The sequence below is a fragment of the Vulpes lagopus genome, chromosome 11 (assembly GCF_018345385.1).
Source record: "Vulpes lagopus strain Blue_001 chromosome 11, ASM1834538v1, whole genome shotgun sequence".
Lineage (NCBI taxonomy): Eukaryota > Metazoa > Chordata > Mammalia > Carnivora > Canidae > Vulpes > Vulpes lagopus.
This window is the reverse complement of record NC_054834.1, coordinates 33,835,172-33,855,881: the sequence shown is the minus strand read 5'-3', so window position 1 is coordinate 33,855,881 and position 20,710 is coordinate 33,835,172. Positions and strand designations below refer to the sequence as shown.

The window sequence follows — 20,710 nt, the reverse complement described above, 5'->3', positions numbered from 1 at the left end:
GGCGTGGCCCAATGGGCGTGGCCTGTCCTGCGCGGGAGGCGGGCGCAGCGAGGGGCTGGCGACCTACAGCGAGAGAGCGGGCGGGGAGGGGGCGGCGGGCGCGGGCCTTCCCCGCTCACATCCGGTGACGGCGCGGGCCGCAGGGAGCGCAGGGCCAGCCCCGAGCCGCCGCGCCCCCGCCCGCCCTCCGCGCTCCCCCCGCGTCCCCGCGCCCCCGCCGGAGCTGCAGGCCTCGCGCCCCGCGCGCGCTGGGCCATGGGCGCCGCCGGCTCGTGGGCCCCGCGCCGCCTCGGCCTCCCCGCGCCCTCCCGGCCCGCCTGGCTCGCGGGGGCGGCGCTCGGCCTGGCCGCCGCGGCGCTGGGGACGGTGGCCTGGCGCCGCGCGCGGTCCCGGCGGCGCGGGCGGCTGCGGCAGGTGGGCACCGTGGCGCAGCTCTGGATCTACCCGGTCAAGTCGTGCAAGGGCGTGCGGGTGAGCGCAGCGGAGTGCACGGCCCTGGGGCTGCGCTGCGGACACCTGCGGGACAGGTAGGGCCGGGCTGCGCGGGACCCGCGGGGGGCCGGGGGGGGGGCGCAGCTCGCGGGAAGGCGTCTAGAGGTCGGCCGCTTGCGTCTCCTGGGCTGCTGGTCGGACGCTTGGTCTTGGAGCCTTCAGCTGGGAAGGTCAGTTCGGGTCAGGTTCAGATTTGGAAAGGTAGGTGGGGGCCGACCCCTGCCCTGTCTAGAGAGGTTCCACCTGTGCAGAGGGGCAGGGGCCGACCTGGTTATTTCCAAGGTTACCCCTCCAAGTCTCCTGCTCCTTCTAAACTTTCTGATTCTCTCTTAGGCCACAGCACAATAGTAGGACATAAAAATGCCGTCAGCCCTCGTGGGCGGACAAGAGCAACGCTGAAACCGGGTCTCGTTCAAGGACACTGGCTTCGGTCTTGCTGGGGCTTGTTCCTCCCACGTCCCCAGTCCCGGAGCAGGTGCTTCAGGTCCTGACCCAGGAGGTGGGGAGACTTGATCCACTTTCATAAGTAATGAACAGACTGAAGTTTTGTGTTGGGAAGACGGGGTGTCTGGGGCACTGCAAATGTAATATTTGCCATTAACGAAATAGTGTGTCCCCTTTCCCCTCTCCCCAGAGGCAGAGAGGTTCTTAGTGAAGGACTCTGGCTAAAGTCTACCCACATAAGGCCTGGTGTATGCAAATTCCATTCACCCCCCCCCCCCCCAGAAGAGAAAAGGTGTCCTGTCATTTAACTCATCCCAAAGGTGAGGCTGGAGACACTCACGGACACAGAATTGTGCAGCCAGATATAGGGGAGGTTCACTTGATGGTGAAGGCTGCTAAACTCTAGAAAGAGCAACCCAGGAAGAACAGATTCCCCTTCTTTGGTTCATTAGGGATAAGATGCCCTCCCCTCTGGGGTGGTTTTGTTCTGGTCCTCTGTACATAGAGGGAGGGGAGGGTTTGCACGTTGGTCACTCAAGGAATCTTCTAGCAGAGGCTGCCGGCTGCCCAGATTTCATTCCAGGACACACGTATTCACTTCACTGCAGTCTTCTTTAAAAAATGTGGACCCACAGCTTTGAAAAAACTTCAACTTGTTTTAGAGAAATGCTGTGTATGCAGATCATGTAACTCTCCAGGATTTTCCATCCTCCTCCACCCCTGATTTCTAATCCCGGAGAGATTTTTGTGTTCTGTTTTTATTTTTAGTAATCTCTACCCCCAGCATGGGGCTAGTACTTAGAACCCTGACACATCCAGAGTCACATGCTGTACCAGTGGAGCCAGCCAGGCACCCATAATCCCGGAGAGGTTTTTATTTTCACTCACTCATTCATTTATTTATTTAAATCTGTACTTTATTCAGATTTCCTTGGTTTTCACTTAATGTCCTTCTTTTCCTATCTTCAGATCTCAGCCAGGATACATTTATAATTATATTTAGATGTCGGGACTCCTGGGCTTCTCTAGACTGTAATAGTTTCTCAGGTTTTTATTGTTTTTTGAGAGCTTGAGAGTTTTGAGGAATCCCGAGCGGGCATTTTGTAGAGAGTCCTTCAGTTTGGGTTTATCTGATGTTTTTCTTGTGGTTGACAGGGATTATGGATTTTTGGGAGGAAGAGCACAAAGTTCCATTCTCCTTGTGTCACATCAAGGGTGCCCAACTTATCAATAGATCTTAAAAAAAATTATTTAAATTCCAGTTAACGTACAGTGCAGTATAAATTTCAGGTGTACAGTGTAGTGAGTGATTCAACACCTCTGTACAACATCCAGTGCTCATGACAAGTGGGCTCCTTCATCCCCATCCAACCAACCGTCCGCTTCCCCTCTGGTACCTGTCACTCAGTCTGTTTCTTGGTTTGTCTGTCTGTGTCTTTTTCCCTTTGCTCATTTGTTCTGTTTCTTATATCCCACCTATGAGTGAAATCCTACGGAATTTGTCTCTGTCATATTTCAGGAGAGGAGTGAGTCACCTGAGGAACCGTAACATTTAAAGAGCCACTGGAAAGATTTTTAAAACTTAAAACAAACAAACAAACAAACAAACAAACAAAAAAAACACTTTAATTTTGGGGATGTCTGGGTGGCTCAGTAGTTGAGCGTCTGCCTTCAGCCCAGGGCGTGATCCTGGAGTCCCGGGATCAAGTCACACATTGGGCACCTGGCAGGGAGCCTGCTTCTCCCTCTGCCTGTGTCTCTGCTTCTCTCTCTCTCTGTGTCTCTCATGAATAAATAAATAAATAATCTTAAAAAAAATAAAACTTTAATTTTTCTTGAGAGTCCCATCCCAGACCTATGGAATCAGAATCACCAAGAGCTGGGGCGCTTGGGTGGCTTAGTCAGTTGAGTGCCTGCCTTCGGCTCAGGTCATAATCTCAGAGTCCTGAGATCGAGCCCCTAAGTGGCTCCCTACTCAGCGGGTGCCTGCTTTTCCCTCTCCCCCTGCCTGCTGCTCTTCCTGCTTGTGCTCTCATTCTTTCTCTCTCTGTCAAATAAGTAGATAAAATCTTAAAAAAAAAAAAAAGTCATCAAGTGTGAAGACAATGCATGCAGTGTTAAAATCTCCCAGGTGAACCTGATGCTATAATTAAAAGACTATATCTGGGGTCATTTAAGACAGAGAAGAGCATGTTCAGAGCTTATTCAAGTATGAAGGATTAGAAAAGCCTTCTTACTGCTGGGAAAACTTTAGGCACAGTGGACCTGGACACCCTCCAGAAACTGGAAGAAGCAAAGACTCATGGTGCACAGTCAGAGAAAGTGGCCTTGTGCTACTTCCCCACTTGAAGCACTGAAGTTGTTTCTCAGAGAGATTTCCAGCTCTTTTTTATTTTTTTAAATTTTTTTTAATTATTTATTTATGATAGTCATACAGAGAGAGAGGCAGAGACATAGGCAGAGGGAGAAGCAGGCTCCATGCACCGGGAGCCTGACATGGGATTTGATCCCGGGTCTCCAGGATTGCGCCCTGGGCCAAAGGCAGGCGCCAAACCGCTGCGCCACCCAGGGATCCCAGATTTCCAGCTCTTATCTGTCTCTCTTCTGATCATCTGAATGACTGTTTCCCCACTTCTCGTCACGACTTTGCTGTGATGATTGCTTTTGAGGAACAAAAGGATTTGTCTTTGGCTTTTCTGCTCCTGTGGGTATCTTACAATAAATGGAACTGTATCAGTGTCCCCTGTCCCCTTGTTTTGAAAAATAACTGCTTGGGATGGGGAAGGTGGGGTGTGCACCCTGGGAGGAGGTGTGCACCCTGGGAGGAGGTGGGACAAGGCCTGGTTCAAATCCATGGATTTGGTGCATCATGTGCCTGGGACACCGAGCTGAATCCTGTCCCATAGACGATCTTACACAAGCCTCGGCACACTCATGTGGGCTCGATACGATCTCCACTCTGCAAGTAAAAAACAACAGTATCAGAAAGGATGAGTGTCTAACCCAGGGCAGTTGTGTGCTGGAGGGATGTGAACTCAGTCTCTGGGGGCACAGCAATCATGCACACTTTTTTCAATGTGATTTAAAAGAGTGAGGATTGCACAGAGAATCAAGAGACCCACACACAATCATCTAAACTTTCCCAGCCTCATTTTTTTTCATTTACAAAAGAAAGGGGTTGGACTTCATGATCTCAAAGACCCTAATTAATCTAGGTTCTGTTTATATTTTTATTTTTTAAAAGATTTTATTTATTTATTCATGAGAAAGAGGGAGACACAGAGACACAGGCAGAGGGAGAAGCAGGCTCCATGCAGGGAGCTGGACATGGGATTTGATTTGGGGTCTTCAGGATCACGCCCTGAGCTGAAGGTGGTGCTAAACCGCTGAGCCACCCAGGCTGCCCTAGGTTCTGTTTTTTAAAGGGTAATTGAAACTCGGAAGCAAGCTAGAAAGAACTTTGCTAAATGACTGCTATTCTCTCAACTTAAGACTTTAATAACTGCAAACAGTCTAGAAGGCAGGAAGAGGCCTCTTGGATTTAATTCCATTTTTTTTAAAGATTTAATTTATTTATTCATGAGAGACAGGCAGAGACATAGGCAGAGGGAGAAGCAGGGTCCATGCTGGGAGCCCAATGTGGGTCTTGATCCTGGGACTCTGGGATCATGTCTGGGCTGAAGGCAGGTGCTCAACCACTGAGCCACCCAGGTGTCCCTAATTCCATTTTGAACCTACATCTTTGGAACCATTCTAGGAAGCTGGGCTCTTCCTCCATTAGGGCTCTTGTCTTCAGATTTCTAAAACTATTTGGTCCAAAGCTCCTTTTCTTTTCTTTTCTTTTCTTTTCTTTTCTTTTCTTTTCTTTTCTTTTCTTTTCTTTTCTTTTCTTTTCTTTCTTTCTTTCTTTCTTTCTTTCTTTCCTTTCTTTCCTTCCTTCTTTCTTTTTTCTTTCTTTCTTTCTTTCTTTCTTTCTTTCTTTCTTTTTTTCTTTCTTTTTTTTGTATTTATTTATTCATGAGAGACAGACAGAGGGAGGCAGAGACATAGGCAGAGGGAGAAGCAACCTCCCTGTGGGGAGCCTGATGCGGGATTTGATCCCAGGACCCTGGGATCATGACCTGAGCCTGCTGAGCCACCCAGGGGTCCCTTGTTCAAAGCTCTTAACACATTTGTGAATGTTTGGCGTGGGCACCCTGGACTTTGAGCTGGTTCAAAGTCCGCCTCGCAGAGCAGAGCTCTGGCATGGCCTGATTGGCACAGAAGGTGGGAGGGTTGGTTGCCCTCTTTGACCTTGTAAATCCCACTCTCTTTAGTGGGTACATATGACTCAGTCGGTCCTAAATCTGCGCTGGCCCTTCTGAAGCCAGCCTTTGATGTTTTCTGCACAGACTGTGATCTCCTGGAGAAATGCGCTCTCTATGCTTATCATCCTGGTTGTCTTTACCTCTTGCCTGCCCCCTCTGCCCCCCTTTTCAGGCACTTCTGCTTCCCAGTTCACTTTCTAAGTTAGCCATGAGGTGTTCCAGCTGTCCTGGGCTCTGCTCCCCCCACCTCTGTGGTCACTCACTGTTGTTCTGGAGAATCTGAGCTCTGGCCTCCACACTGATTCTCACACTGCGCACTCCTGTTTTAGGTGGAAGAGAAGGTGTTAGTTTGGGGACAGCTTGGTCATGAAAAATCCACCCGTCAGACTTACTCCTTAATTTCAGATCTGTCAGAACAGAGATACTTATTCATTCACTGGGCATCATTTGAGTGCAAGAGGTCACAAATGTCATTACCCCAATAGACAGGGTAACGAGGGTGGTCGGGGTATGTTACAGGCAGCAACTTTTTATTCTTTTTTTTTTTTTTTTTTAAGATTTTATTCATTTATTCATGAGAGACACACACACAGAGAGAGAGAGGCAGAGACACAGGCAGAGGGAAAAGCAGGCTCCATGCAGGGATTCCAATGTGGGACTCGATCCCGGGACGCCAGGATCACACCCTGGGCTGACGGCAGGCGCTAAACCACTGAGCCACCCAGGGATCCCTATTTTTTGTCTTTTATTGGAGTCTCTGTCCTATCCTGGCATTTGATTTTCTGCAAGCCACCACCTGACTTTCCCTTTGCAGCAGGTAGCACAAAATGTCCAGCCCCTACTTCTCCCGGTTAACGCCCAGGGGAGGTTGGAGCAGGTTGGAGTTTACAGCAGGTTGGAGCTCAGAGTGGGGCTGGTGAGCCCGAGTGGAGGGCTGAGGTGGAGGTGGGTGGAAGCCCAGGAGACTCAGCCCAGGGAGGGCCTGGCCTCACTGTCAGAAATGAAGTGCAGACTCCTGCTGGGACAAGTGTCTGGCTGTGTGTAGATCTCGGAGGGAGTCCTGTTTGGTGCCAAGGCACGCTGGAAGTTTAAGGTAAAGGCTTTAGTGGGATTAAACAACAGGGTCATCCAGAGCTCTGCACCCGAGGATGAGGCTGGAGATAGGAGCAGGGCCCAGCCTCGAGGGAATGGAACTGCAGCAAAGTAGCAGGGATCCCCTTGGTCACAGAGCCCCGTAGCTGAGCCGCCACACAACCCTGGGAGCCAAAGACATCTGAAAGGAATAAGGTGGCTTCTCAGGAGGCTGGGGGCCTGCTGCTGCCCAGCATCCCAGCTCTTGGATGGAAGAGCCAAGACAACTCCTCAGATGCCTTTGCACTGTCATATCCCCACCGCCATACCCTGACGCCAGGTGGCAGGCATAGGTGGCAGCCAGCGTGCTGCTGGGCTGCAGGGAAGGGACACCTCCTGGGGTCAGGTGAGGGCCGAGATGGACCTGCCTGCACTCTGATATCAGGTTTCCTCATCAGGGCATTGCAGGCATTCCCATTTGGTTCCAGTCATATTTGGAAATGTCTTCCTTAGAGGAGCCGCCCCTCATTCTGGAAGGGCTGTCCTTTTTATCTTGCTCACATGGAAAAGCCCGAGCTTTCAGCTGCTGCTCATAACTCAGGGCCTGTGGAGATCCCCATGCACCGCGCTTGTGTTCTGTCTCAGACAGGTGGTATTGAGCTTCCTTTCTCTATGGGACAGAACGCCTTTTTAAAAGATTTCATTTATTCATTCGTGAGAGACACACACAGAGGCAGAGACACAGGCAGAGGGAGAAGCAGGCTCCATGCAGGGAGCCCGACATGGGACTCGATCCCCGGACCCCAGGATCAGGCCCTGAGCCAAAGGTGGCGCTAAACCACTGAGCCACCCAGGCTGCCCTTTAAATATCTTTTCAGAATCAAATCGTTTGTGTGGTGTAACCCCAACCATATGCTCTGTTATAGATAAAAGCATAACCGACTTACCCAGGCCAGCCTTCCCTTCCCCTTTCTAGGAAAGCTTAGCCGATCTCCCCACTAGATAGGATGCAGCGTGAAAACCAATCTAGAACCATGGGCTCTCCAGAGGTAAGTGGAGTTCTGAGCTAAGTCATGTTCGTGGGAATCTTCATTCTCTGAATCAGAACCTGCATACGAAGAGGAAAGGCTGCTTGGGGGTCTTCCGATGTCAGACCCCAGTGCCACTGCAGGTTAAACAGAGTGGAGGCCTGTCTGGATCCTTTGGAATCCCGAACATCACAAGACCCTGTCTAGAGTTGTAATTCACTTGGGCAGGTGGTTTGGGTCCCATCTTGTTCCACAGCAAAAACACCTGGAAGACATTCGCTTCGACTGGGAGTGTTTAAGGGGCATGGGGAAGTTTATGTCCAAAGCAAAGCCCCAAAAGAGGCACCAAGATTACCTAAGAGGCGAGGAGGGAAGGTCCCTCAGCCCATCTCATTTTCTGGATTTGCAGAATCAGGGATTTTCACACATCAGCCAGATAGTCTCTCCCAGGGCTGTTTCTTCCAAGCAAGGTGCTTTTTGGGGGCACCCACATTGGGATCCAAAGAATTTGACCAGGTCAGGATAATTATCCAGAGAAAATTTGCTGGATCTGGAGTCTGAGCAGGGGGAAAATTTTGATGAAACAGAAAGCTGGGGGGTGGGGGGGGGGAAGCCTCTGAGAGGGTGGAGGAGGCTTTCCTGAGCATGTTCCTGTGTGTTCTTCGGCAGGTTTTGGCTGGTGATTAAGGAAGATGGGCACATGGTCACCGCCCGGCAGGAGCCTCGCCTGGTGCTGGTGTCCATCACCTGTGAGGGCGAGTGCCTGATGCTCAAGGCTCCGGGAATGGACCAGCTGGTTTTGCCGAGCAAGCTGCCTCCCTCAAACAAAGTCCACGATTGCAGGTGCTCTCCTTGGGGCCCCTGGGGTGCTGCGAGGGACGTGATTGTCCTGTAGACTCCCCCTCCAGGATCGAGCCAGTTGTCAGGCGTGAGTGGGTGAGGCAGAGTGCTGTTTTAGGGGGCCCCCAGGATTTGTTTTTTAATTTTAAAATTATTTTATTCTTTAAACTTAAATTGCCAACGTAAAGTATGACACCCAGCGCTCATCACATCACGTGGCCTCCTCAGTGCCCGTCACCCAGTTACCCCCTACCCCCACCCACCTCGCCTTCCACAACCCTGTTTCCCAGTCAGGAGTCTCTCATGGTTTGTCCTCCTCTCTGATTTTCCTCCACTCAGTTTCCCTCCTTTCCCTTATGGTCCCTTGCACTAGTCCTTATATTCTGCATATGAGTAAGACTAGATGATAACTGTCTTTCTCTGATTGACTTATTTTACTCAGCATAATACCCTCCGGCCTGGGATTTGTTTTAATCAGGTATGGTAAGGCATGTAGAGGTGCAAATGACCATGATGAAGAAAGTTTTTTTTTTTTTTTTTTTTTTTTTTTTTTTAAGATTTTATTTATTTGAGAGAGATTGAGAGTGAGCACAAGCAGAGGGAGAGGGAGACGCAGACTCCCCGCTGAGCAGGGAGCCAGACATGGGCTCAATCCTAGGACCCTGGGATCATGATCTGAGCTGAAGGCCGACGCTTAACAGACTGAGTCATCCAGATGCCCTGAAGAAAAGAAGTTCTCTGTACTCACAATCCCTGGAAATAGGGGGCTTGCACGTCATGCAGGGCCACACCAAGGAGCACCAGGCTTGGTCAGGAGGTGGGCTGGGGTAAGGTGCAGGGTTGGGGGACAGGAGCGAGAGCCTTTACTGTCGTTTCCACAGGAAGTACCAGGTGAGACGACGTAGACAGCCTCAGGATTGGCTAGTTTGAGTAATTTCAGTGTGGGGCGGAGAGGCTGTCTCTGGGTGCCTGATACCTGGCCCTGGGTGATTAGGGCTGGGGACAGTGGGCCTGAGTGAAAGAGCCCATAGAGGAGGCGGTTGGGGCAGAGGCTCTGGATTGCTTGGCATGCATGCAGAAGGTGAGTGGTTTCCTACCTGTAGGATTGGACTAGCCTGGGAGGGGCAGTGCTTTCCACATGAGCAAGGCCCCAGGATGCCAAAGCATCAAAAATGCAGGAAATCCAAAAGCATGGTTGTTACCTGTAGAGAGGGGCTGCAAAGGACCAATCTTTAGAGTTTGTCTCTGTTAATTCAAGTTGGGTGGACATCTGTTCAGCATTGGCAGCCCCCCAGCCAGGCAGACAGGCAGACAGGAGGATTAGTGGACTCTAGCAGCTGTATTTCAGGGTTGGGTGACAAGGGTGCTAGAGCTTTCGAGATGACTGCAGCCTCTCAGGTCTCTGCAGCGGTCAGGTGTAGGAGATTCCCACCTCTGGCCTAGATAGGCCTCAGGCCTGGGCTTTCCCTCAGTCTATAGGACTTCTGCAGGCAGTCACATTCTCGGCCTCATGGGGGCCTTGGCCTGTGCAACCAGGAAGTCCTAGAAGTTCGGGTACTCTTCATGGGGTGCTCTGGATCCCTTTGTAACACCTGAGCATTTTCAGCTTGTGGAATTTGGGATTGTCCAATGGTCCCAAGGCTCAGGGGAAAGAGTATCTGAAAAACCAAAACCATCATTCAAGGTTCTGAAATTTCAAAGGTCTGAAGTAATAATTCATTGAGTGTAAAATTTAGTTAATTAACAAGTATTTTGGGGGTGCCTGGGTGGCTCAGTCAGTTAAGTGTCTGACTTTTGGTCTTGGCCCTGGTCCCGATCTTAGGGTCGTGAGTTCAGGCCCCATGTGGGGTTGGGCTCCACTATGGGCATGGAGCCTTCTTAAAAGAAAAAAAAAAAATATATATATATATATTATTTTTTTTTCTTTTATATATATTTTTAATGAATTATGAGCAACAGTTTGATTAGTGGCTTATGAGGTAGATATCATTAATTCTGCTTCACATGAGGAAGACAGGACTCCTATCCTTGTCACACAAGGCAGAGCTGGAATTTGAACCCACTTGCCTCCTAGTATTTGCTCTTAACGCCTCTGCACAAGGAAGGGGAAGCGCTTTGCTGTATAGGATTTGATTAGTTTTTATTTTTTGATTATGGGAAGAACTTTCCCATAAAACTGGTTTTTTTGTAAAAATTCATTCATGGGGCGCCTGGGTGGCTCAGTTGACTTAAGCATGGGACTCTTGGTTTCAGCTCAGATCATGATCTCAGGGTCGTGCTGGGCTCAGGGCTCTGTGGGGAGTGTGTTTCTTTCCCTTTCCCTCTGCCTTTCTCTCTCTCTCTCTCACAATAAATAAGTCAATCTTTTTTTTTTTTTTTTTAATTTATGAGAGAGACACAGAAAGAGAGAGGCAGAGACACAGGCAGAGGGAAAAGCAGGCTCCATGCAGGGAGCCCGACGTGGGACTTGATCCCGGGTCTCCAAGATCACACCCTGGGCTGAAGGCGGCGCTAAACCACTGAGCCACCCAAGGCTGCCCAATAAGTCAATCTTTAAAAAGAATCCACTCGGGGGTGCCTGGGTGGCTCAGTGTTTGGGCGTCTGCCTTTGGCCTAGGTTGTGATCGCAGCAACAGAGATAAAAATAGTTTGCAAGTCAACTCACCATCCTGTGAGGGGTACATAGCTTTTATTTATTTATTATTTTTATTTTTATTTTTTAAAGATTTATTTATTTATTTATTCATGAGAAACACACAGAGAGAGAGAGAGAGAAGCAGAGACACAGGCAGAGGGAGAAGCAGGCTCCATGCAGGGAGCCTGATGCGGGACTCGATCCCCGGTCTCCAGGATCACACCCTGGGCCGAAGGCAGGCACCAAACTGCTGCGCCACCAGGGCTGCCCCGGTACATAGCTTTTAAACGTTTGTTTCGTGGTGCCCAGGCAGACAGCCTGCTGTGTTACCCCAGGCCCTGCCCACCTGTGAGTGGGTGCTGTATCACCCTCTCCAGGTCACAGCTGCAGACCAGGGTCAGGGCACTGTGTGAGGTCACAGGCTAGAGAAGGGTGGGCATTCCAGTCTGAACCAGTTCTAGCAGACTCTACGCTCAGGCTGCATCTACCACACGGTCGCCCTACCCCCTTCTGAAAGCCTCGTGAATCCTTGCTACTCGAGGTGTGGCCCAAGGACCCACAGCTTAGGCATCCAGAAGCTTCTCAGGCAGATGGCATCTCTGGCTCCAGCCAGGCCTTCCGAAGCACAGTCTGCATCTTTTTTTTTTTTTTTTTTTTTTTTGGTTTCAGCTCAGATCATGATCTCAGGGTCGTGCTGGGCTCAGGGCTTTTAAGATTTTATTTAGTTATTCATGAGAGAGACAGCGAAAGAGGGAGGCAGAGACATAGAGAAGAAGCAGGCTCCATGCAGGGAGCCTGATGTGGGACTCGATCCCGGGACCCCAGGATCACGCCCCGGGCTGAAGGTGGCTCTAAACTGCTGAGCCACCCAGGGATCCCACACAGTCTGCATCTTTACACGATCACAGGGATTTGCAGGCATATTACGGTTGAGAAGCTCCTCCCTAGAGCATCTTCTGCTCCTTCCCCTTCTGTGTCTGCCCAGCCTCGGCCCTGGGCCTGAGGACCGCTTCCTGGCCCCCTGGGGTGGTCAGGTCCCAGCCGTCCAGCTGTTGTGGCTTGGACGCCATCTGTCAGCATGTCAGGGCAGGACAGTAACCCTGGCACTCTCTTGTGACCCTTCCAGGCTGTTCGGCATGGACATTAAGGGCAGGGACTGTGGCGACGAGGCAGCGCAGTGGTTCACCAGCTTCTTGAAAACAGAAGCTTTCAGGCTGGTTCAGTTTGAGAAGCACATGAAGGGAAGACCGTCGAAGGAAATTTTCTCTCCTGTGGTACCGAATTACCAGGTGAGCTCCCAGAGCGCTGCCCTCCTGCCAGTGGCCCATCACCCCCGTGTGTCCGGCTTCCTTCTTGACTCACAAAGGACCTTGCTTGGGATCCCAGTTAAGAAAGTGCAGGACTGGCCCAGGTGAGGGGGGCCAAGGGTACGTCCTGGGCAGGTATTGGGGTTGGAGAGGGAAGTGGCTCCAGGTGGAGTGCGTTCTTCAGCAGGCGTGGGGTGTAGAAGGTGTCAGGTCCTGTGGAGGGAGAAGCCAGGGGTGACCCCCAGGGACAGGGGGGCTCGGGAAGCATTCAGATTGGGAAGGTGAAGTGAGAGGTCCATTTGGGGCCGAGCCAAGTTTCCTGAAATCACCGAAGCAGACTTCCTCCTGGGTTCCCTTCGCCATCAGTGTGGTCTGGTCATTTGAGGCACTGAAAAGGCACTTTCTGAGGAAGCCAGGCCTCTGGGCCAGCTCCAGCCCAGACACCAAAGCCATTGATTCTGCAGCGAGCTAGGGTTTAACATGCAAGCGCCTCAGGTGGCTCCTGCTTCCTCCCTGAACTATGAGTTCTTGGATCGCAGGGGTTTTTATCTGCTTGTTCCCTGCTGTTTGCCTGCCTAGAACAGTGCCTGGTACGGAGCAGCTGCTCCATAAATGCTTGCTGAGTGAGTGGGTGCCGTCCGAGGAAATTGGGACCAGAGCGTAGCTGATCGGCAGTAGATCCTTCCCCTGTTTGATGATGATGTTGTGGGAAGGGGGTCAGTGCTGGGCGCTCCAGGGAGGAACAGGGTGAGTCCCGGGAGGTGATGATGGCTCTGAGCCTGCCTGCTCCCTTCTGTGTGGTGGGGGGACCCCCAGCGAGGCCCCGCCGCGGGAGCCGGCCTGACCCTGACCAGTTCCAAGACTGCGGTGTCCCCACTCCTCCCGGAACACCACTGGCCCTCTCTGCACTGCATGCCCTCTGCGCACCACTTCTGGACTGGGCTTCGCTTTCGGTTGGGCTGAGGCGTTTCATGGGGCAGGGAGGCCTGATGGCGCCGTGTTCTTGGCTCAGGTGGCCTACCCAGACTGCAGCCCCATCATGATCCTCTCCGAAGCTTCCCTGGCGGATCTGAATACCAGGCTGGAGAAGAAAGTGAAAATGGACCAGTTCAGACCCAATATCGTGGTGACAGGCTGTGATGCTTTCGAGGAGGTAAGAGGCTCACTGCTCTTGTGCAGTAAGCTCAGGTGTGCTGTTCAAGATGCTAACGGAACGGCTGTTCCCTTCATGTAGCACCAATGCAGACCCTCCACCGTCAGCTAGCTGCGAGGGAGACTCTCCTCCCCCAAGAGCCACCTTAACCTGGTGGAGTTGCCCACTTACTGCTGCCACCATCACCTCGCTGGCCTCAGGGGGGCGCTGCTCACCCTTTCATGCTTAGGCCCCAAAGCAAGCAGTCAGAACTTGGAGTTGTATCAAGTCCAGAACCGGGCTAGAATGTATCCTTATAGCCCAGAGATAACGAAAAGAAAATGAAGATGAGGAGAACAGCTAGGAGTGCAAGGATTTGAGAGTCGCGAAAGGCCCAGCCCCCAAAGTGGAGGCCACGAGGAATCAGGAGATGTGCCTGTGAACAGAGCCCGGGTTCAGTCCCAGAGGATCCACACCCTCTCCTGTGTGGCTCAGAGCAGAAATTTCCACCCTCTCCAGGCAGAGCCCCTTGTCGCCCTAACAGGTCAGCCACACCAAAACCCAGTTGTCCTGTGATCTGTACAGAAATATACGTGGCTGGGTGTTGCTTTGTGCTAAGAGACATGGGCAGTCCTATTAAACATTGGGGATGGGCTAAACCTCATGAGCCCTGGAAGCAGCGATGACAAATCCATTTGTTGGGTGTTTTCTGGGTATCAGGCACTGAACTAATGTCTTATGTCATACAAATTACTCTGCATGGTCCTGACGACAATCCTGTGAGGTCTGTATTACTGTCTCCTTTTGATAAGGGCATTGGAGCCGGAGGGCCTTATATACTTGTAGGACATGTGATTGTCAGTTCTGGCCTGAGAACCTCAGACTTGGACCTGCAGCTCCTGGGATAGTGAGGTCATGCTTCCTAGATAGAAATCCCAAGTAGCTAACTCCGAGGGGAGAGGCTCTTCATTCTTTGTTCCCTTGGGTGGCCATATTTCCTTTTGTGTGAGTAAAATGTGCCCCCTATTTGCTGGTAAGTGTTTTCCTTTATTTATTTTTTATTTTTATTAAAAAAAAATATTTGATAGAGCACAAGCTGGCAGAGGGAGAAGCAGGCTTCCTGCTGAGCAGAGAGCCCGATGCAGCGCTCGATCCCAGGACCCCAGGATCACAACTGAGCCAAATGCAGACACTTTAAAAAAAAAATATTTTATTTATTTATTCATGAGAGACACAGAGAGAGAGGCAGGGACATAGGTAGAGGGAGAAGCAAGCTCCCTGCGGGGAGACTGATGTGGGACTCGATCCCAGGGCAACCACACCCTGAGCCCAAGGAAGATGCTCAACCACTAAGCCACCCAGGCATCCCAAGTACTGTCCTTTATTTTTAAATTTATTTTAATTTTATTTTTTTAGTACTGCCTTTTAGAATAAACCTTTGCAGGGGCACCTGGGTGGCTCAGTTGGTTAAGAATCAGACTCTTTGTATCAGCTCAGATTGTGATCTTGGGGTCGTGAAATCAAGCCCTGCATCAGGCTCTGGGCTCAGCGGGAGCCTGTTTAAGGATTCTCTCTCTCTCTCCCTCTTCTTTTACCCCTCCTCTCACTCATGCGCGCGCGCTCCCCCCCCCCCCCCCCCCGCCAAATAAAATCTTAGAAAAATAACCACAAACCTTTGCACCAAGCCTAGAATAAATCTTCACACATGTAGGCACTTATTATCTTTTTATTTTTTATTTTTTGGCACTTATTATTTGGTAATTTAAAAAATAGCAGTGTTCACAGAAGTTGTCTCCTTGTTGATGCTATCCCGTTGTTTGTTATGTTTTCTATAATTCCTCTTCATATTCATTAAAAATGTTTTTTTTTAATTGATAATCTATACTGGGCCAGGCACTATGTCTAGGAGCCCTGGATACAGAGGTGAAAAGATACAGGTCCTGCCCTTCAGGATTCCCTGATGTGAGAGGAAGAGCCGAGGGATGACAGCCCAGGGCCAGAAGTGCTGTGATGCACATGCTTAGCAGGTGCACAAGGATGCTTAGAAGCAGAAATGGCTCAATCTGCCTGGAGAAGGGAGTGTGAGGGTGGAGAGGGGTCAGAACATGCCACCCAGAAGCTGTGCTCGGGTATGTAGGTAGTTATGTGTGCTGTGTGTGCCAGCGAGGGTGAATGAGGGTCACTGTGGGTATCAGAGGCAGCCCGCTGAAGACCTCAAAGCACAAGAGGCCATGACTTTAAGGGATGCCCAGAGCCTTTCAGAATTGCAGGAGATCCAGGGGCAAATAAGAAGTGGCAGGAAGAAGCTGGACCCAGAGCTGGCTGGAGCTTGCCACGGCCGAGGAGTTTGGATTTGATATTGTGGATATTGAAGAGCAGGTCATGATTTTGAGCAAGGAGGTCGTTAAGGTTTGCCTTCATCCAGCAAATATTACTGATGCGCACAGCATGCCAGGCACAGTATTACTCTGGCAGTTCTCTAGGACATGCACTGAGAGGGAGGGACATGTGGGCCAGAAACACCAGCGCCAGGCTCCATCACCAGAAGGTCTCCTTGAAAAGCTGCAGCTGAGCCAGGCCTTGTGTGAAACCTGCATCAGGTTCGAGAACAGGCTGATGACGGGCTTGGCAGCACCATCCCGTGTCTCCGGCGGCACCTGGAGAAGCCCTGGCTACAGAGGGCAGGACAGGCCGGGGCCCTGACATCCTCAGGCTGTCAGCGCCTTGAGAAAGAGACCCAATTTTTCTCCCCAGGAGTAAATCCAGATTTGGTGGGACTTCAAGTTTATACAATGTGGGGGGGGGGGCTCCTTCAGAAAAGACGATAGCAGGTGCAGAGCCTACAAGGGGACTAGCCTGCCTGTGTCCCCCCTGCGGGCCAGGACTGTGCACAAGCGTGGAGTCAGTCCTTAGACACTCGCGAAACACCCATGAAATCCGTGCTCAGTGTTGATACAAGCGGCTGAGATTTGGATTATAAATTAGTCCACGAAGCAAAAACTCTTTCACAAGAATCCTGTAATTGCACCATTATTTTCTGAGAAATTTTCTTTTAGGGAGTACCATTGCTCCCGCATGGTCTCCACTGAAGGTACTCATTTAAGTAAGATTTTGAACCAAGAGGAATGAGAAGAAAAGATCCTTCCTAGTCCCATTCCTGGCTAAAGAATTTTTGCTTTCCTGCAATTTGCCAACTAAGGATTTTTGCTCTTCTGTGACTTGTCAAAGTGAACCTGAGGTGATTGTGAGCCTAATCCTGTTCTCTTAGGCAATTTGAGTGGGTGGAGTCTTTTTTTATTTTATTTTTATTATTTTTATTATTTTTTTAAAGATTTTATTTATTTATTCATGAGAAACATACAGAGACACAGGCAGAGGGAGAAGCAGGCTCCATGCAGGGAGCCCGATGTGGGACTCGGTCCCGGGACTCCAGGATCATGCCCTGGGCCAAAGGCAGGTGCCAAACTGCTGAGCCACCCAGGGATCACCCCCTTTTTTTAAATTAAAAAATGTTAAGTCACCTGAGCTCTCTGTTTTATACCTGCATCGTGATGGGCTTGCTGAAATAGTAATGTAAGTAAGGCAAAATACTTATTTTTTTAGAAAGGTCCTCTGTATTTTAAAAACCCTTAGTATAGGGATGCCTGGGTGACTCAGTGGTTGGGCACTTGCCTTCAGCCCAGGGCATGATCCTGGAGACCCGGGATCAAGTCCCTCATTGGGCTCCCTGCATGGAGCCTGCTTCTCTCTCTGCCTGTGTCTCTGCCTCTCTCCCTCTCTGTGTCTCTCATGAATAAATAAATAAAATCTTTTAAAAAATTAAAAAAAAAAACCTTAGTTTTTTTGTTTCTTTTTTTTTTTTTTTTTTTTTTTTTTTTTTTAAATAAAACCCCTTAGTATAAAATGATGCTGATGTTGCTGATTTATTCTCCCTGAAATTAGGAAGGCTAATAGTTAGGGGCCTGATGCATTAACCTGTCTACCTGGCACTGTTGCACAACCATCACCTTTTCAATTAGTGGGACTCTATTAAATATTGATGTAAAATGATAACGTACATAAATATTTAATAGAGCAACTAATAAAAAAGAGCAAATCTAAGCATGGTGCAAAAAGTCAGGCCATTTTTTTATTGCAAAAATATAGAGCAATAGTAGAATGCATTGTGCAACGTTTACACTTCATGACCCAAAGTACTTTATACTTTTTCCATGTAACTCAGAATGTTACGCAAGTTTTAAAAGGTGGCCTCCCTTGGGCCGGTGTGGTGTGTGTGAGTTCTGGGAATGTGGAGCAGTGGAATTTAAAAATAATACAGTTGACCGATGCTTCTTGTCTGTGTGCTTGGCCATTGCTAGTAGAGTCAGGGGTCAGGTGTTTCCTGAACTTTGCTCACTTTCCTGGTAAGCAGGACTTGACTCTTTTTTCTCTTTTTCTTTCTTTCTTTCTTCCTTTCTTTCCTTTCTTCTTTTTTTGCAATATTTTGTTTGTATCATTTCTTACCCTGCAGTATGAAAGAACTATGGAGAAGCTTGCAGAAAACCTTTGGTGTAGTGTCACTCAGGAAGCGATTCTTCAGGAAGCTTCTAGACAGGTGGTAGATCTTGAAGCCAGGCAGCTGTGGTTGGACTCGAAGTCCCATCACTCACTGGTTGTGTGAATAGGGTCCTCTCTGTACTATCCTTTGCAGCTGTTGAGAAGCAAAGATTTTATAAACCATCATCACCAAAATTTCAGTCCCTCAAATCTAAGTGGGGACGACTTAGGATTTTACTTAGGAGCTTAGATTAGAAATGTCTGTCCTGAGGGCGCCTGGGTGGCTCAGTCCATTAAGCATCTGCCTTTGGCTCTGGTCATGATTCCAGCCAGAGTCCTGGGATCGAGTCTTGAGCCCAGCTCCCCACGCAGCGGGAGGTCTGCTTCTCCTCGTCCTCTCCCCCTCCCCCTGTTTGTGCACACCCTCTCTCTCTTAAATAAATAAAATCTTAAAAAAAAAAAAGTTCTCTGTCCTGGAATAAGAATATCCTATCTGTCTGGCTTTGGGGATTTCTGAAGAAGCAATGCCAACAGCAGCATATAGAACAATAACAAAGTAACAGTAACAACCTAGTCTCCCAGTTATCAAATGTGCATTATGTCCCAGACACTGTGCCAGGCATTTCATGTGCTGGATCTGACTTAATCCTCCTACTTTCCAAAGTGCAAGTCATAACCCATTATTGGGTTATAATTTCAGTTTCAAGGACCCTGACTAGCATTAAAAAAAGAAAAAAAAAAAGACTAAACAGGATAAAAGATATTGGAGTAGGCTATATACAGTAAGGTTAAGGTTTGATTTGTGGGCGGCTAGCTGGCTCAGTCCTAGAGCAGGAGACTCCTGATCTCAGGATTGTGAGTTCAAGCCCCACACCGGGTGTGGAGCCTACTTAAAACAATTGTTTTGTAAGACTTTTGTTTATCTGGTGTGTGTGTGAGTGTATGTGTGTGTGTTGTGTGGGTGTGAAAGAACATTGGGAAACAATGTAAAATGTAATTTTTAAAAAGTACTTTATTGGGGCATCTGGGTGGTTCAGTTGGCTAAGTGTCTGCCTTGGGCTCAGGTCGCGTTCCCAAGGTCCTGGGATCGGCCCCCACATCAGGCTCCCTGCCCAGTAGGGAGTCCGCTTCTCCCTCTCCCTCTTTGTGCACGCTCCCTCCTTCACTCTCAATCTCTCTCTCTCTCACACTCAAATAAATAAATAAATAAATATTTAAAAATAAATAAATAAAGACGTGATTTTTTTTTTTTTTTTTTTTTTTTTTTTTTTACAGCAGGTAGAGGTTTGCAATACAATTGAGATGACAGTACAGAGATTTCCCATCAGCTCTGGTGTGCGCAGCCCCCCTTCATCAGCACATTGCTCGCCAGAGTGGTATGTTCCCAAGGGTGAACCTATGCTGACACGTCACGATCACCCACAGTCCGTAGTTTACCTGAAGGTTTGCTGTGTTGTCCATTCTGTGGGTTGGGGCAGATGTCTGAGGACACATCCAACATTGTAGCATGGCGCAGAGTATTTTCACTGCCCTAAAGGTCCCCTCTGCTCTGCCTTCTGCCTCCACCTTCACCTCCCTTCACCTTCTCTCCAACCCCCACCCCTCTGACAATTTTACAGTCTCCATAGTTTTGCCTTTTCTAGAATGTCTTCTGTTTGGAAGTGTGTAGATTTCTCACGTTGGCTTCTTTCAGTTGGTAATACACACATTTGAGTTTCCTCCACGTCTTTTCATGGTTTAATAGCTCGTTTCTTTTTAGCACTGAATAATTTTCTGTTGACTGGATGTGCCGCAATTTAATTTATCCATTCGCCTACTGAAGGGTATCTTGGTTGCTTCCAAGTTTGGGCAATTATAAAAGGTAATGTTTTACTGTGGATCGTGGTGAGAAGTGTCTGGTAGTCATTGAAGCAAATGGTGTTTTCACCTCCCTCCGTAGCTGTGGAAGCTCAGGGAGGTTGAGTTACTTGCCTAATGTCACACAGCTAGTGTGTGGCCAGGTCATTGGCTCTCTGGCTGTCTGAAGTCCATGAAGTCCAGCCATTTACAGGGCTATCCCTTGTTTATTTTTTTTTTTTGTATTATTTTATTTTTTTAAAGATTTTATTTATTTATTTATGAGAGACACAGAGAGAGAGAGAGAGAGAGAGAGAGAGAGAGAGAGGCAGAGACACAGGCAGAGGGAAAAGCAGGCTCCATGCAGAGGGCCCAACGTGGGACTCGATCCCAGGTCTCCAGGATCAGACCCTGGATTGAAGGCAGCGCTAAACTGCTGAGCCACCTGGGGTGCCCCTATCCCTTGTTTAAAACACTGCTGGGCCATATAGCAAAAACCACATTGGGTCCTCAGTCACCATGTGGTCAAGGGGAAGAGGTATGTGCTTCTGGAAGAAACAAGACAGAACAAGCATCAGGTTTGGCATCATGAAGATAAGCCCAAATTTCATGTTCATTGACTTTGCTAGAAGGAAGCTGAAGGCATCTAAGAGTCATTTTTCTTTCAAATGAATGAAAAGCACCAAGAAGAGGTCTATCCTAGGCATGTATAGTCTTCCTTTCAAGTAAGGGCTCCCCTGTGCTCATCTGGGGAGCTTTGCTGACAGGCACATTTTGTTAGGAGCCTTAGCCAAGTCTGTCCTTATTTAGAAAAGCCAAAATGATGAACGCACGGGAGACAGGACTGCTGGGTGGAGGGGAATAGTAACACACTCATGTTCCTTTTTTTCCTATTTTTTATTTTTATTTTTTAAGATTTTATTTATTTGAGAGAGAGAAAGAGAAGGAGCAGGGGTAGAGGCAGAGGGAGAGGGAGAGGGAGAAGCAGGCTCCCCACTGAGCAGGGAGCCTGGAAGTGGGGCTCCATCCCAGGACCCTGGGATCATGATCTGAGCCAAAGGCAGACGCTCCAACCACCTGAG

The 20,710-nt window shown here is 49.2% G+C and overlaps 1 protein-coding gene across 2 annotated transcripts in view; it reads left to right on the top strand.

Moving 5' to 3' along the window:
* The first annotated feature begins 240 nt into the window (after positions 1–240).
* MTARC2 (mitochondrial amidoxime reducing component 2) overlaps positions 241–20,710 on the top strand; it is a 36,257-nt gene continuing 15,787 nt past the window's right edge. For both annotated transcript variants that reach the window (XM_041721909.1, XM_041721908.1), the window contains exons 1-4: positions 241–527; positions 8,012–8,185; positions 11,944–12,106; positions 13,137–13,277. In XM_041721909.1, the coding sequence (XP_041577843.1) occupies positions 256–527; positions 8,012–8,185; positions 11,944–12,106; positions 13,137–13,277 (750 nt within the window). In that variant the 5' untranslated portion in view covers positions 241–255. The remainder of the gene's footprint in view (positions 528–8,011; positions 8,186–11,943; positions 12,107–13,136; positions 13,278–20,710) is intronic.